Raw genomic sequence first — 14,905 nt, forward strand, 5'->3', positions numbered from 1 at the left:
GTCCCTCTTGCATTTTGCACTTGTTTTGTAGGTGATTTGGAAGATTGCTAAGGGAGGAAATGGATTGGCAATATGGGAGGTATGCTCTTTAGACTCTGAATCAATGTTCTAAATAAAATGTGTTATTAGATTGATTGTAAACAATCTGTTTTGAATGTTAAATGATGTTTACAATCTAATAAAATACACATAAAATTGTATATATATATATATATCTCTTCTATATAAAAAGTGTGTAGATAATAATTATTTTCGATTTTAACAGTATTGTTAACTCTAACAGAACATTCTAAATATTTAACGGAAGATACATTTAAAACTAATTTAAATTACATATTTGTTAATTATATTAATATAAATTCTAATACTATAAAATATTATTATTATAACAATAATATTATTATTATTATAATAATAGTTAATATAATATTACATATATTATAATTATATTAATATAAATTCAAAATTCAAATGTTATAAAATATCATTATTATAATAATATATAGTACTACAAAACTAGATATCTAATAATTATATTAATATAAATTTAAATGTTATAAAATATTATTATGATAATAATATATAATTTTAATTTTTTACTAATTATATTAATATGAATTCAAATATTATAATAATATTTAATGCAAAACTAGATATTTAATATTTATATTAATATAAATTTAAATATTATAAAATATCATTATAATAATAATATATAATACATAATCTTAATTTTTATTAAAAAAATTATCATTTATGTTTAAAAAAGTTAACATATTATATATATATTTTTTAAAAACATGTAAAATTAATATTATAATGTATAACAAAATCTGTATTAAACATTTCAAAAATAAATGTCTACAATAATGTGGTTTGTTAATATAAAATTATTAAAATAAAAAATATTTAAAAACATATAATAAATATAAAATTATAAGAATATTTTTAGAACAAAATAATAATATTTAATATTTAAATATTGTTTATATTATTATCATATTAATTTATTTTAAATATTTTAATTTGGATTAATATATAATATATAATAAATAAGTAAATATATTTAGATAAAAAAAACACATTTATTTTAGAATTTTTTCAAAAATGAGGTTTTACAAAAAGTTAAAAGCTAGATTGTAATAGTTTAAAAGTTGGGTTGTGACAATTTTAACTTTTAGTTGTAATTTCTGCATAAATTATTCAATAAGTTATTTTTTGACTGCGTACCAAACACTTTTATGGCACAATTTATTCAGAAATAAATTTCTAATTTTTCTAAAAGTTGTGCCAAATTATTCCTTAATATTCCAAAACTATTATTATCCATGGGAGTTTAGGATAATATTGTTTAGGAATTTAAAAATCATATTACCACATCATGGTCTGAATTCTCTTAGTGATATGTTTAGTTTTTTGTTTGTGTATTTATTATTATTTTTTTTTATTGAACTTTGAGATATTAACAATGAAATCATCTAGAAAAAAAAAATTGTTAATTGCTGAAATGTATATTATACGATAATTATTTGATATTTTTAGCAACTTGACACCACAAAACAAAATGTAGTTAAATGAAACTTGTTATTTTTAATCTTAAGTATCATATTAGATTACTTGCTTTTGTATTCATATTTTGTTTTACGTGTCCACTTCCAGTTCAAAATTTAAAAACTTTTAGATTACTTGCTTATGTATTCATATTTTGTTTTACATGTTCACTTCCAGTTTAAAATTAAAAACTTGTATAAGATTAACAACAAATACTAATAAACAACCTAAAGTAACTTAACAAATTACATTTTATTCTTGTTTAAGGAATATAAATACACCACCAACTTTATCTTTATGAAAAATATCTCACAATGTGATACTAATATATAAGTAGACTAACTAACAACCTAGAGTATCTAAATCGTAAATAACCTTCTTACTTGCTAAGGTATACTAATTAACAGCCAATAATATCAAAATATTGTATCAATTCAAATTCCCTAACAACCAATAACATCTAAAGTTATCCAAGCATAAGATTCTTCTTATCGCCTAACAATCAATTATAGTATCTAAAATTGTTCAAATCCAACTAATTTATCAATGAATTAGACTATTCAAATGGTTACCAGTCTATTTTGGAATTCTAATAATCCAAATAAAATTTAGGTAAACAATCCTAACCATGCGTAGCTATGGTATCACCATACGTAGGGGAGGTTGAGCGTTATATAAAGAAATGCATAAAGAAAAATATCATTGTTGGAACTCGGCCGTATAAAAGAAGAATCTGATCTTGACCACACTAAATTTGGTATCCTATCAAGCTACATCTATTCTAATCGATAATTTAAGTTTCATTTATGCTACCAATCCAACAACAATACAGAAGACCGTCTCAAATGCAAAATATAAATTTTGTGCTAAATTTAGAAAAAAAAATGAATGGGTTAATGTTATATTTGGCAGAATATTTATAATTGTGTTTCAATGCACACAAGATGCAAATTAACTCAGAAAAAAATCAATAATTCATTTAATATTTATTAAGAACATACATAAATTTATTTTTTATTATCCAAATTATGTTCTCCAAGAAATTTGCTATTAAAACAAATAAAAAATAATATATGGGTGTACATTAATTGTAAACTAGTCAATTATAATAATTAGTGACAATATACTAAATAAAAAATAGCATTTATTGATGTGTCGAATTTGACACACTTTTTGGAACAGCATCTCCAATGGAGTGTCAAATTGGTGATGCATTGATAAAATATAGTTCACTTTACAAAAAACTTGCGCCAATGGTGTACTAAATTTGTCATATGTTAAAAGTTGGGTCAGCACATGCTAAGAGTTTGGCCAAATTTGACACACAATATAGCATGATGCATATTTTGCATCACCATAAATTATACATGTTTTTATTTACTTTTATGCCATTTATATTATTTTAGTATTATGTTATACTGTGACAGTCAAAATCCCGTGATCCGTAAGGGGAAAGACCGGGTAAGCTGTGCAATCCCACACCGCCTGGGGAAGGTCAAGTGCAATGATTCTAAGACTGTGTAGGTATGGGACTACACAGTTGAAGATGACTTAAATGGATTGATGGGTACTACCTATATCAGGAATGTGCATCTTCTTTTCGGTAGCCCATCACTTGAGAACTCCATGGTTAAGCGTGCTTGGCCTGGAGTAATCTAGGGATGGGTGACCTCCTGGGAAGTTTTCCCAGGAAGTGTGCGAGTGAGGACAAAGCATGCTGGAAAGACTTGTCTTGGTTTGTAGGGCTAGTCGTCATTCCAGAAAGCAGCCATAGTGATGTGGGGCGTCACATAATGGTATCAGAGCCTTGACCCTTGACCCAGCCGGAAGTGTGGCCGACGGGGACGTCGGGCCCGTAAGGGGGGGTGATTGTGACAGTCAGAATCCCGTGATCCGTAAGGGGAAAGACCGGGTAAGCTGTGCAATCCCACACCGCCTGGGGAAGGTCAAGTGTAATGATTCTAAGACTGTGTAGGTATGGGACTACACAGTTGAAGAGGACTTAAATGGATTGATGGGTACTACCTATATCAGGAAGGTGCATCTTCTTTTCGGTAGCCCATCACTTGAGAACTCCATGGTTAAGCGTGCTTGGCCTGGAGTAATCTAGGGATGGGTGACCTCCTGGGAAGTTTTCCCAGGAAGTGTGCAAGTGAGGACAAAGCATGCTGGAAAGACTTGTCTTGGTTTCTAGGGCTAGTTGTCAATCCAGAAAGCAGCCATAGTGATGTGGGGCGTCACATAAACGTAACGCCCCAACTTCAAGGACCGCTATAGTGCACATTGCAAACAGTGCTAAACTCGCTAATCGAGTCGTTTGGCCATAAACGTGTAACTAAGTGTGATTAGCAGTTTAGGGATTAAAAACTTTGGTTAAGATATAACGTTTCACTAGAACGTTTACTGTATACATTGGGATCCCAAAAATATAATTTCAGAGTTTATTACAAGAAAGTATTTACAACAAGCCGTTCTAAGCGGCAAAACAGGGTTCAACCCTAGTTCCACTTTCAAACCTCGCCCAAGTATTAGTCGAACAGCTGCATATGTACACGTCATCACCTAAGCTCTCCAACTCAAGAATGGTCCAGCTTCCTTTTTCCTTTACCTGCACCACAAAGCACCCATGAGCCGAAGCCCAACAAGAAAACTCATATGCTCATAAACAGTCATATCAAGATATCAAATCATATCTGGCATGTCTAGCAATCATAGCTCTATTCAGCATGCAAATGAATTCAAACAGATGCTGGGGTATCCAGGATAAGAAGTCCTGGCCATCTGATTGGAGGACTATCAAGTCAATCCTAACCAGATGAGTGTCGTAACACTAGAGGTTCCGATAAACCATGCTGAGTGACCAACAAGCAAGTCACTGGGGCCTCAGTGCCCAAGCCATGCATATGATGATCAAAATGATCATGCAGAGCTCATAGCTCTGATCAGACGAGTGAATATCACTTGAGGTTCTAGTAAACCATACTGAGTGACTGACAACCAAGTCACTAGGGGCCCAGTGCCCATTTCCCGCAATGGCTCTACATGGCTAGCCCTTGGCTAGATAAATGCTTGTTTATATTCATCGAACTTGAGGTCGGTCCTGCATTAATGCTCCTTGAGTCATTCAATACAGAGGGTCGATTAGGTCCAATCGACATAGCTTGCACTACACACTAGGGTTGTCATGACTAGTGAGTTAGCAAAGTGTGACTAATGCCCAGTACCACTGCCGAACCTGACTAGTGAGTCACGGCTTCACAGTTGATACTAACACCTTTGCCAATTCTGACTAGTGAGTCAGCCCTGTGTGACCAGTGCCCAGTACCACTGCTGAACCTGACTAGTGAGTCACAACTTCACAGTTGATACCAGCACCTTTGCCAGATCTGACTAATTAGTCAGTGCGTGACCAGTGCCCAGCACCACTGCCGAACCTGAGTAGTGAGTCACGGCTTCACAGTGGGTACTAGCACCTTTGCCAAACCTGACTAATTAGTCAGTGCCATGCACAAGTAAGCAATGCTATCAATGTGTACCATATGCCAATTATCCAAGAACAGGGCATTTAGCATGCTTACTAAACATTTGCTAGCATAATTATGATCATGCACAAACTCAGAGACTCAAGCCCTGACCAATCTCATATTAATCATTCATGGCATGCCCTAATCACATGTTTCTCGTGCATCACATGCATCACACTTAATCATCCAGCATGCCTCAGTAATAATCATATGCAAATGGGCAAGATTGCCAAGCATTCATTATGCTATCAATGTTTACATTTAAACATCCAACATACATCAATCATAGCCATGCATGTCACATATGGGGTGCAGTTTTCTTACCTTGGGTTCGAGTGAGAATTAATAAAAGAAACGACCTTTGAGAACGATCAGTCCTTTGGTCCTTTAACAGTCACCTAGTCATAACCAATTATGGGATTCCATCAATAAAATGAATAATAAAAGGTTCCCAAACCAAAACCTAGCCTCCGAGACATCAAACACCACTAAACCGGGTACTAGGTTCAACCTCGAGGCCTATGGCTTGAATCCCCAAGCTAAAAACATGTTTTTGGCAAAATTGACCTTAAGGGCCGCGGCCCTCCTTGGCCATGCCGCGGCCCGCCCCTCAAACAGAGGCGCCCAAACCCAGCTTACTCCAAGGGCCGCGGCTCACCCTGGCCATGCCGCGGCGCAACCCTCAGTTCAGCCAAAACCCCTGTTTTTCTTTCCTCGCGTTTTCTCTTGGAACCAACCCTTCAAACCAAGTTTAAACACCACCCAAACCTCCAATACAACCCCTAAACTTGATCTATAACACTCCCTTAGCAAAACCCAAGATAAACCCCAATCAAAACTTCCTTTAATTCCAACTAACCACCAAGAAATCACAAGCTGAAATTTAACACCAAAACAGAGTATAACCATACTTTCATGGCTGAGTTTCCTTACCTCAAGCTTGGTTTTCAACCCCCTTCAATGGCTGAAACAAGTCCCTAAGCCCAAACCTTGATTTCCTAGCTTGTTCCCTCAAGTTGGCTCTCAAAATTCCAAAGGGAGAAGGAAGAGAAATGGTGCACGGTGAGGGAGAGAGATGAGGATAAAGATGCTCTGTTTTTTTTTAAACGATTCTACAGCCTTCTAAAACTCAAAAGCTGAAACCAATCCTTAAGGTCAAAAGATCATAATGCCCCTAGGCCAATTTAAAAGCTTCTAAGCACTCCCAAGAGTAAATTCGTCATTTCCAACCTATACCGTTAATTATAATTAACGCTCTCCAATTCCCGCTAATCTCAACATTCTCAAATGCCAATAAATCATATCCCATTACCCTTTAATTCCCGGTAATGTTCTAATCATCAAATGACCCCGAGACTCACCCCGAGCCCCGAACTTAATCATGTTATGACAAGACCGAAAACTTGCATCTCATGATCGTCTCATGTCGAATGGCTCGAACCAATCCACATATAATGTGGTAAAATTATAACTCACCCATATGCATAAAATTACACAATCACGCCCCCCAACGGCCAAATTACCAAAATGCCCTTGCAATTAAAATATGAGCCCATATGCATGCATTCACCATCATATAATAATATAATTCACATAAACATCCATATAGTCATTAAATACCATAATAAATCAATTATGGCCCTCCCGGCCTCCTAATCAAGGTCCTAAACCTTATTAGGAAATTTGGGGCATTACATATACTTTTAACCTTATTATTTTATTATTATCTTATACTATCAACAATAAAATAAAAGAAAAATTGATTACTTTTTGTATATTTTCAATAAATATGAAATTAACATTAATGAAATATTAAATTTTACAACAGTTTTTACAATTGTGCATTTGAGCATAATGTTAAAAATTATACTAAATATATGATATATTGACTTTTTGTGCCAAATATAACACACTATTTACATTTCTCGTTGGATGGAGATGGTCTCATTGGAATTATATTTTTTGTAAAATATGTTAAATATATCATTGCAATAACTTTTTCGCACTCCATTGGAGCTCTAATTAGGATATCTGTCATTACTTGGGAAAAATAAAATAAAAAATAACTAAATAGTTTGCAAAAATCTAATTTAAAAAATAACACATTTGCCCCACACACAAAAACAATACATTTTAATCTTACACAATTTTAAGATACTGTATTTTTAACGATTTCTAAAAATACCGAATTTAATTTTTTTTCAAAAATATCAAAATTGCATTTTTTTTTTTAACTTGAGCTGTATGAAAACATTTGGGCCTAAACACCGTAATTGTGTGAACTCAACTTTTGTTGCTAGCAGTAAGATGAATAAAAATATTTGGTCACAAATAAATTTAACTTCCATAAAATTTTCCCGAATCCCCATTCTCATCGTGCTTCCTTATTAATTCAAATTTCTTTCTGAAGAAGTCAAATAAATACGGTTTCATAAAGTACATATTTTATATATAATTTTTTTTTGGTCCGATTCTTTATATATAAATTTAAGAAGAATGTCAACAATCTATTGTTATAAATGTAATTTAATATTGAATTCTACCTAATTAAATTTAATAAAAATTATAAATTATCGTTAACTAATCATAAGATGGTGCTACTTTGGTATTGGACATCTTTAAATACAAAATATCAACACCCTAAATTAAATATATTTATATTTGCAAAATAAATATTAAATTGTCAATCTTTTATGACTTAAAAGTTGAATAATTGAACGCTAACTAATAATAAAGTTATGGAATAGAAAAATATATATTTTTTATTCACTTATAGGTCATTTTGCACTAATGAGAATTTAGAGTAGTGTGATTTTTTTTAATCTTACAAACTCCTATAATGTCCTTATGAATACGTCTTCTTCGTGCACGTATTGCTGTTCATTTTCTAATTAATTGAACTTCCCTTTATTGCTGCTTTGGGCTATTGTACAATAAAGCGAATTGATAATATGATGGCAAGATTTGATCGTAAAAGCAAGCGAATGAAATTACCCTCCCTCATTAGATAGTTGCATTTTTGGAACTTACGTATTTTTTGAGTGAAAAATATCTTTTACTTTAATAGTAATACTAAGAGATTATTAAGAATATCAGGAATGAGAGAAGTGTGAATCTTTTAAGAGAGGGAGAGAGGTGAATCTGTTAAGTGCTCTACTTATGCCACTTTTGCAGTTTGTTCTGCAGAAAATAACGTACCAAAAGGGTCTTCGGAAGTTGACAATTTGCACTCATCTTCAACTATACAAATTACAATATACAAGGTGTATACAGTATAGCAGTAATCTTAGAATTGTTTAGTTGAGACCCAGGATCTAGGTTATTTTACAGGGATACAGCCTATATTGCTGGCCTTTGCCTAGTTGAAACTACAAATGGAGAAAGATAATGACATTTAACAGGTCAATACCAGCCCACAAAGCTAAGAACCAACCACGGCACAGGCACGACATTACCAAAATTTTACTTCACTTTTAAATACACTAAGTACCCTCCGATGATGAAGAGGATGAATTTTCAAAAAATGTTGGTTTTGGGGTCGATGGGCAGCCAAGAGATTGGATCAAATCCTGCACACCCAGAACCTTGAACTTTGGAGGTGAGTTCAAAGCAATGTTATGAACGCGATGCTCAAAAATCTTTCCTTCCTTGTCAAGCTTGTATGCAGAGGTGCCATCAAATCGACCACGACTCTCCCATGGAACTCGTGGAATACCATGAACTGTCCAGCGAACCATTATAACATTCTCCATGGGCTGCCAGACACTACTGATGTCAACCCACAAGGCCTTGAAAAACAATTTTCCATGGAATCGCAGTGCCCAGAAAATAGACTTATAGTTCTCAATGCCCATAAAAGTATTGAGAGGATCTTTAAACACAATATCATCCCTAAAGAAAAATAAATGTGAAAAATTAGGATGACATTCATCAAAATAAATTTAACATTCAGGATTTCCTAGAAGGAAAAGAAACACAAGCCTTAAAGATTTAAGCAGATGTCATTCTCTTGTAACAAATAACATTCGCAATGCAATGCTTGTAAAGTTGATGAGAACCCTACCATCACCGTAAATATCAACAGAACCTTATTGGTCTAAAGCCAGGGGTATATAATTTATGCCACTTGTTAAGTTCATAATATAAAAAGTCATCACCTAGGTACAAACTCGGAACTGATAATATCAATATGCATCGACAAGAATGAATATGCTGGTTCTTCATCTCAATTACAAAATCTGAGGGCCCTGCCATTTGTAACTTATCTAGAACCCATAGTACTGCTAGGTGTCAAAGAGGCATGCCAAACAAAATGAATAGAACTTATGTTAACTTAAATGGAGAGAGTTATATGTTCAATACGTGTATGCATCATACATGACAGTGCTGAATATGGGAAAATTGATGATCAAGGCAGGTGCTAATAAATGGAGAATAAAAATTCTTGTTGTACCCAAAAACTGGATTTTGGTTCGAATCATTAGCGGAAATAATCAAATGATTTTGTTGATACATTCAAGAAATTAAACGTTTTACAATTAGTAAACTAGATTTATGTCATTACCTAAATTTTCCAACAAATTTGATCTATTTCCATTTAAGCCATGATCATGAACAAATGTATAAATATACTCCCGAAAGATAAGTGGGTATAGGAGGTCATGTTGCCAAGATCTATCTAGTTCTAAATATCCTGCCATTTTACATTCGATTTGAACTGAAAATAGGATAGGCTATAATGCTACCATACAAAATAACATAAGTTACATTCCTAAAACAACATAATAGAATAGAGCTACAACAATAAAGATATGCACTGCACTATTATTCTGAAAAATATCACTTAATCCTCCATATGGAAAAGGACATAGGAAACAAAGGAATGCCATTGACCTCCCATTTCTTAAGCCTCCACTTCTCTACTTTGCTTCATCACCCAATGTAAAATTTTCATTTTAAAATCAATAAATTGAATACCAAACAGAAGATCAAGCCAAATCCAAATCCATCAAATTTGAAATCAATAAATTGCTTACCACAAACCCCAAAAAAGTATAGTACTCGATGATTCTCTTCCTACTCCATCTTTATCACAGCACAAAAAGAAAAACTTTTAAGAAAAAGAAGATACCTGTATATATCGAAGCTGAGCTCCCTGTAGAAAAGCTCAGGAAATTCCTCTCTGAGCGTGCGGATAGCATAGCCCATATTCACATAGTACTTCTGCTTCTCTTCTTCTTCCTTGCTCGGCTTCGAACCTTGCTTAACAGGAGCCGAAAACTGTCCGTACAGACTTACATTCTGATCGCGTTCCCAAACCCTAACCTCAAATTCCCTGACTTTGGCACAAACTGTGATCCTAGAGACTACCCTCTTACTGGTCGTCAAGATTTTTGTGCCTTTGAACTTTGTAGGGATAGGGTTGGGGTAGCAGAAAATCCTAGAAATTTCCGGCGAAGGGACGAGAAGGGCCATAAGAAATTAGAGATTTTCAGTGAACAACTGCCATTTTCTTTTATCTCGGGAAAATGGGATGGAAAGCTGTGATTTTCCTGGGAGTTTCTTGGCTGACGAGAAAAGGAAGACGGCAAGAGATAAATCGGTTTGGATAATATCAAGTTATGATTTGGATAATCGAAATTATCAGAAATTATATGATTGGTTGGGCGGTCTATACACGAACACGAACAAGGGATAAATATCAATTATCAAATACTACCATAAAGGAAAATATAACATACACAAAATCAAATAAACGTCGAATATACTGTACGGTCATATGCACATTCGCGTATGTACGCAATCACAACCGTTGATTTTGCAGTCATATCTAACGGAGTAGAGCTACTCCACGATACAGGCCAGGTGTCTTTCATCAAAGCTGTCACGTGTATAATTTTGCCACTTTTCATTAGTAGTATTCATCAAACTGCCCACGCCGCACCTCACCACACTAAATCATAATTTATAGTTTGGAATTATCAAACCGCACACTGCAGTGCAGTTTATAATTTTAAATTTTATAATTATTGGTCAAATCGCATTGCACTATACCACGTCATTATATATATAATTTTTTTTCAATTTTACTACATTTAAACTAATACATATATTTTTTGTAGCATTAATACATATATATTATATATTATAATATACACAATATCTAAAATATTTATTATACTTCTTAGGATGCTAACACATATATTACTTTAACCTAAAAATATTTCGTCTTAATCAAAATATTTAGGGGCTGATTGGTAGTTAATTCAAAAATATAATTTTAGAAAATTATTTTCAAATCATATGATTTGAAAATATTGAATTTAAAAATAAATTATAAATTTTTGACATCTTAAATGGTCGGATGTTTTTATAATTTAAAATTCATAGAATAGAAAGAAAATAATAATTTGTTGTTTTCTCTTTTGCTGAAGGATTTTAACTCAGTTTTCAAAAATGATTTTTTTTATTTTCTAAAACAATTGTGACAATCAAGTTTTCATTGGAGTTTCTATTTTTTTAAATTCTGAAAATGATAAAACTATTTTTGAATTCACTACCAATCACACAATTACTTTTATATCAAATTTTTTATTTGTTATTAGTTTGTTTGTTTTTTATTGTTTTGCTAAAAGTTTATTAGTTTGTTGCATATTTTATTGTTTTATTAAATAATTTTTTGTTATCAACTTTATAGTGAATCTTTATTAATTATAATATTTAATTGTTAAATTATTTTACGATAGGTGTAAATTGGTCACACCGCACTACACCACATCACATTTTTGCAGTGCGGTTTATACAGTTTGAGATTTATACGGTACAAGTTGTGGTTTGGAAAATTGCTCAAACCGAACATGCGGTGCGTTCCAATAAATTGGCAAAAAACCACATTACCCGCACCATGAACACCCCTACTTTCCATAATACTATTAAGATTTTTCTTTGTCAAGGCTATTTGGAACACATGACCATGATAAATATGAGTTTTTAACTTCTGTCTACTCTTGCTAGGACTTTCAGTGAATATTGTTAAGACAGACTGTTTAGTAACTGTATCTACATTTAACGAGAGACATACATTCTATAATGATCTTGGTTATTTGTTAGAAGATATAACAAATATATTATCCAGATTTCCAAGAGTATCCCCAATACATATTCGTTGTACACCCAATGTAGCTGCTCATGAATTAGTTGCACATGTTTTTAGGATGAATCGACAACTTATTTTGTTAGATAACATACTTGATTTCCTTCAGGATGTTTAGTCTATAAGTTGTATGACCTTATATTATTTTTATCAATGAAGTTCATTTTTTTTAAAAGAAAAAATTAGTTGCAAATATGACATATTATTATTGGTATAATTTAGTATATACTGATTTAAAATAAAATAAACAGAATTTGATATTTAATAATACCAATTAATATAAAGTATTGTTGGATATCGATGGTGACATATAATAATGCTCTTTTTTTAGCTAATATACAAATTTTCTCTAATCTTTTTTCAAAACAAAAAAGTTCTCTAATCTTATCCAAATTATCAATAGGATAAAAGAATATATACTTGCCATTACCCTCTCGAGAAGGAAAGGGTGGCATTGATTTGGGGAAAAAGAAAGATGGCAAGGAGCAAATATTGATGGAGTCTCATATACTATTTAAAACTTTTTGGTTAATTCCTTGGCTGGAGAGTTACTTCATTTATGAACTCAAACAAAAAAAGACGAACTAGTTTTAAAAGCTACACGAACAATCAAATACAATAAGAAAATGAGATTTAAAAATAAACAAAGTGCAAAGTGCTTCAAGAAGCAAGACAACTCATTTCGTTAGTATAAACATAATTTCCTTTCACATGTTCTCTGTTCTATTACTTATAATGTAGACAGAGACAAGAAAAAAAAAAAAAAAAACCTCAAGCGTCGACATAGTTTCGGGCTCAAAGTCACCAAATTAGGGTTTATCGTCGAACTTCAAGTCTACGAAGTATAATTTGGAGAGCGAGGTTTTTTTATTTATTAAAATAACCAATTTCATATAAGAGAATGTAGAATAGTTACGGGTCTGTTTGGTAAAATTTTTGTTTTTAAATTTTTTAAACACAAAAATAGAAATATTATTTTATTTTTGTTTTTTTATTTTTAAAAAATAAAAATATGTTTGGTAACTATTTTTGTTTTTAAAAACAAAAAATAATAAACGTGTTTGATAACTTTTATTTTTATTTTTTGTTTAACAATGTGATGTGTTAATTTGAAGAAGAGAAGAAAAAAATGAAAACTGTTTAAAAAAATTTTGAAAGTGAAAATTTTCTATTTTCAAAATTTAATAAATTTTGTTTAAAATTTAAAAAAATAAAAAATAAAAATAAAGTTACCAAACGCTATTTTATGTTTAATTGTTAAATTTTTAATTAAATAAATAAAAAACTGTTTTTTTTAATGGTTACCAAACAACACCTACATTACTCTTAATATCTGGCAGAATTTTTTCTACCCAAGTGAACTCATTATCCATCTAACTACATGTTTAATGGCTAATGAAAAAAATAATACTTAAACTAACAGATAATAAATGTAATATTTCTAATGACAATGAATCATTAATATATTAGTGTTAGGAGCCTAGCTTGTTGAGCTCAGTGAGAGTTTTGTTATTATGTATCAAACATGCTAGTATTTTGTATGGATTGCTTATAGCTTGCGTTTTGTTATGAACATGCATAATGATAATTGAAGTCACTTCTTATTGTTGCTGTTACGTATATATGTTTATATAAGTATATACTATTGTTCACCGAAGTGACAGGTACAAAAGGAGATGAATGCGCATAGTCTCAAATTAATGTACCACATGCATGTTTGGTTTAATGATTGTTATTGTTTTTGAATGTCCTCAAGACCGAATCATAAATAATATATGTATCCTATCGATATGATATTATATATGATTTATTAGACTGTCTTTTGTGATGGACAACATTATGGTGGTTTGATTATATTGTCCAAGTGGGAGAATGTTAGAATTTTATATGGACTAATATAATTACAAACATAATTCCATTATCACAATCATTTTCTAGAGTGCCTACGAATAGTTAAAGACCATAATGGGATGGTTAATATTAATCTAATTGCAATTGAGGCACATGGTAGCACCCTAAAGACTATAGGTTGGCCCATTAAATCATAGTCCACCATATCTGATAATATAAGCCCAATAGGCTCAATATACCCCTTAGGGTAAGAAGGCATATGAGACATATATATTGAACATATATGTTGTTGGGAAAAACACTGTGGCATATGGTTTGGTAAGGGTTGCTCTCCATAAGATCTCTCTTGTATTGTTTTCTAATATTGTCTTGTGTAGATCGTGAGAGATTCAAGGATGAACATTGGAGACTCAATGTCAGGTATGTTTCATCTCTATATATTCAATTCAATGCTCTAAATAAAAAGTGTTCCTGGATTATTGTATGAGCATGCTATGTTGATTTGAATCTGATTTATGAATTTATGCTCATAATATAATTTATATTTAACAATTAGATAATACTAAAATAGACAAAAAAAAATATACAATCTTAGTATCTCTAAGACACCTAAAGAAGAGAAGCTAAAAACTCTACAACTTAAAGTTATATCTACTTTTGATGTAAAAATTATCAGTTGAAGTTCTACCTCGAACATCCTCATGTATTAAATTGTATTCTCTATTGTGTAGCTTTTCCTCCAAAGTCCAAACTGGGTCATCCTCTTATATTAAGTTGCATTATCTTATCATATAGAGCATTGCTCACATATCAAACTACAAAACAA

At 31.8% G+C, this 14,905-nt stretch overlaps 1 protein-coding gene across 1 annotated transcript; it reads right to left on the reverse strand.

Annotated features, from left to right (window-relative positions):
- Window positions 1–8,281: 8,281 nt before the first annotated feature.
- On the reverse strand, window positions 8,282–10,774 carry LOC133796890 (uncharacterized). Its single transcript, XM_062234581.1, has 2 exons — window positions 10,207–10,774; window positions 8,282–8,966 (listed from the first exon to the last, which is right to left on the reverse strand). The coding sequence occupies exons 1-2, from the start codon at window positions 10,548–10,550 to the stop codon at window positions 8,558–8,560; spliced, it is 753 nt and encodes a 250-aa protein (XP_062090565.1). The 5' UTR covers window positions 10,551–10,774; the 3' UTR covers window positions 8,282–8,557.
- Window positions 10,775–14,905: the final 4,131 nt, after the last annotated feature.

The sequence above is a fragment of the Humulus lupulus genome, chromosome 8 (genome assembly GCF_963169125.1).
Source record: "Humulus lupulus chromosome 8, drHumLupu1.1, whole genome shotgun sequence".
Lineage (NCBI taxonomy): Eukaryota > Viridiplantae > Streptophyta > Magnoliopsida > Rosales > Cannabaceae > Humulus > Humulus lupulus.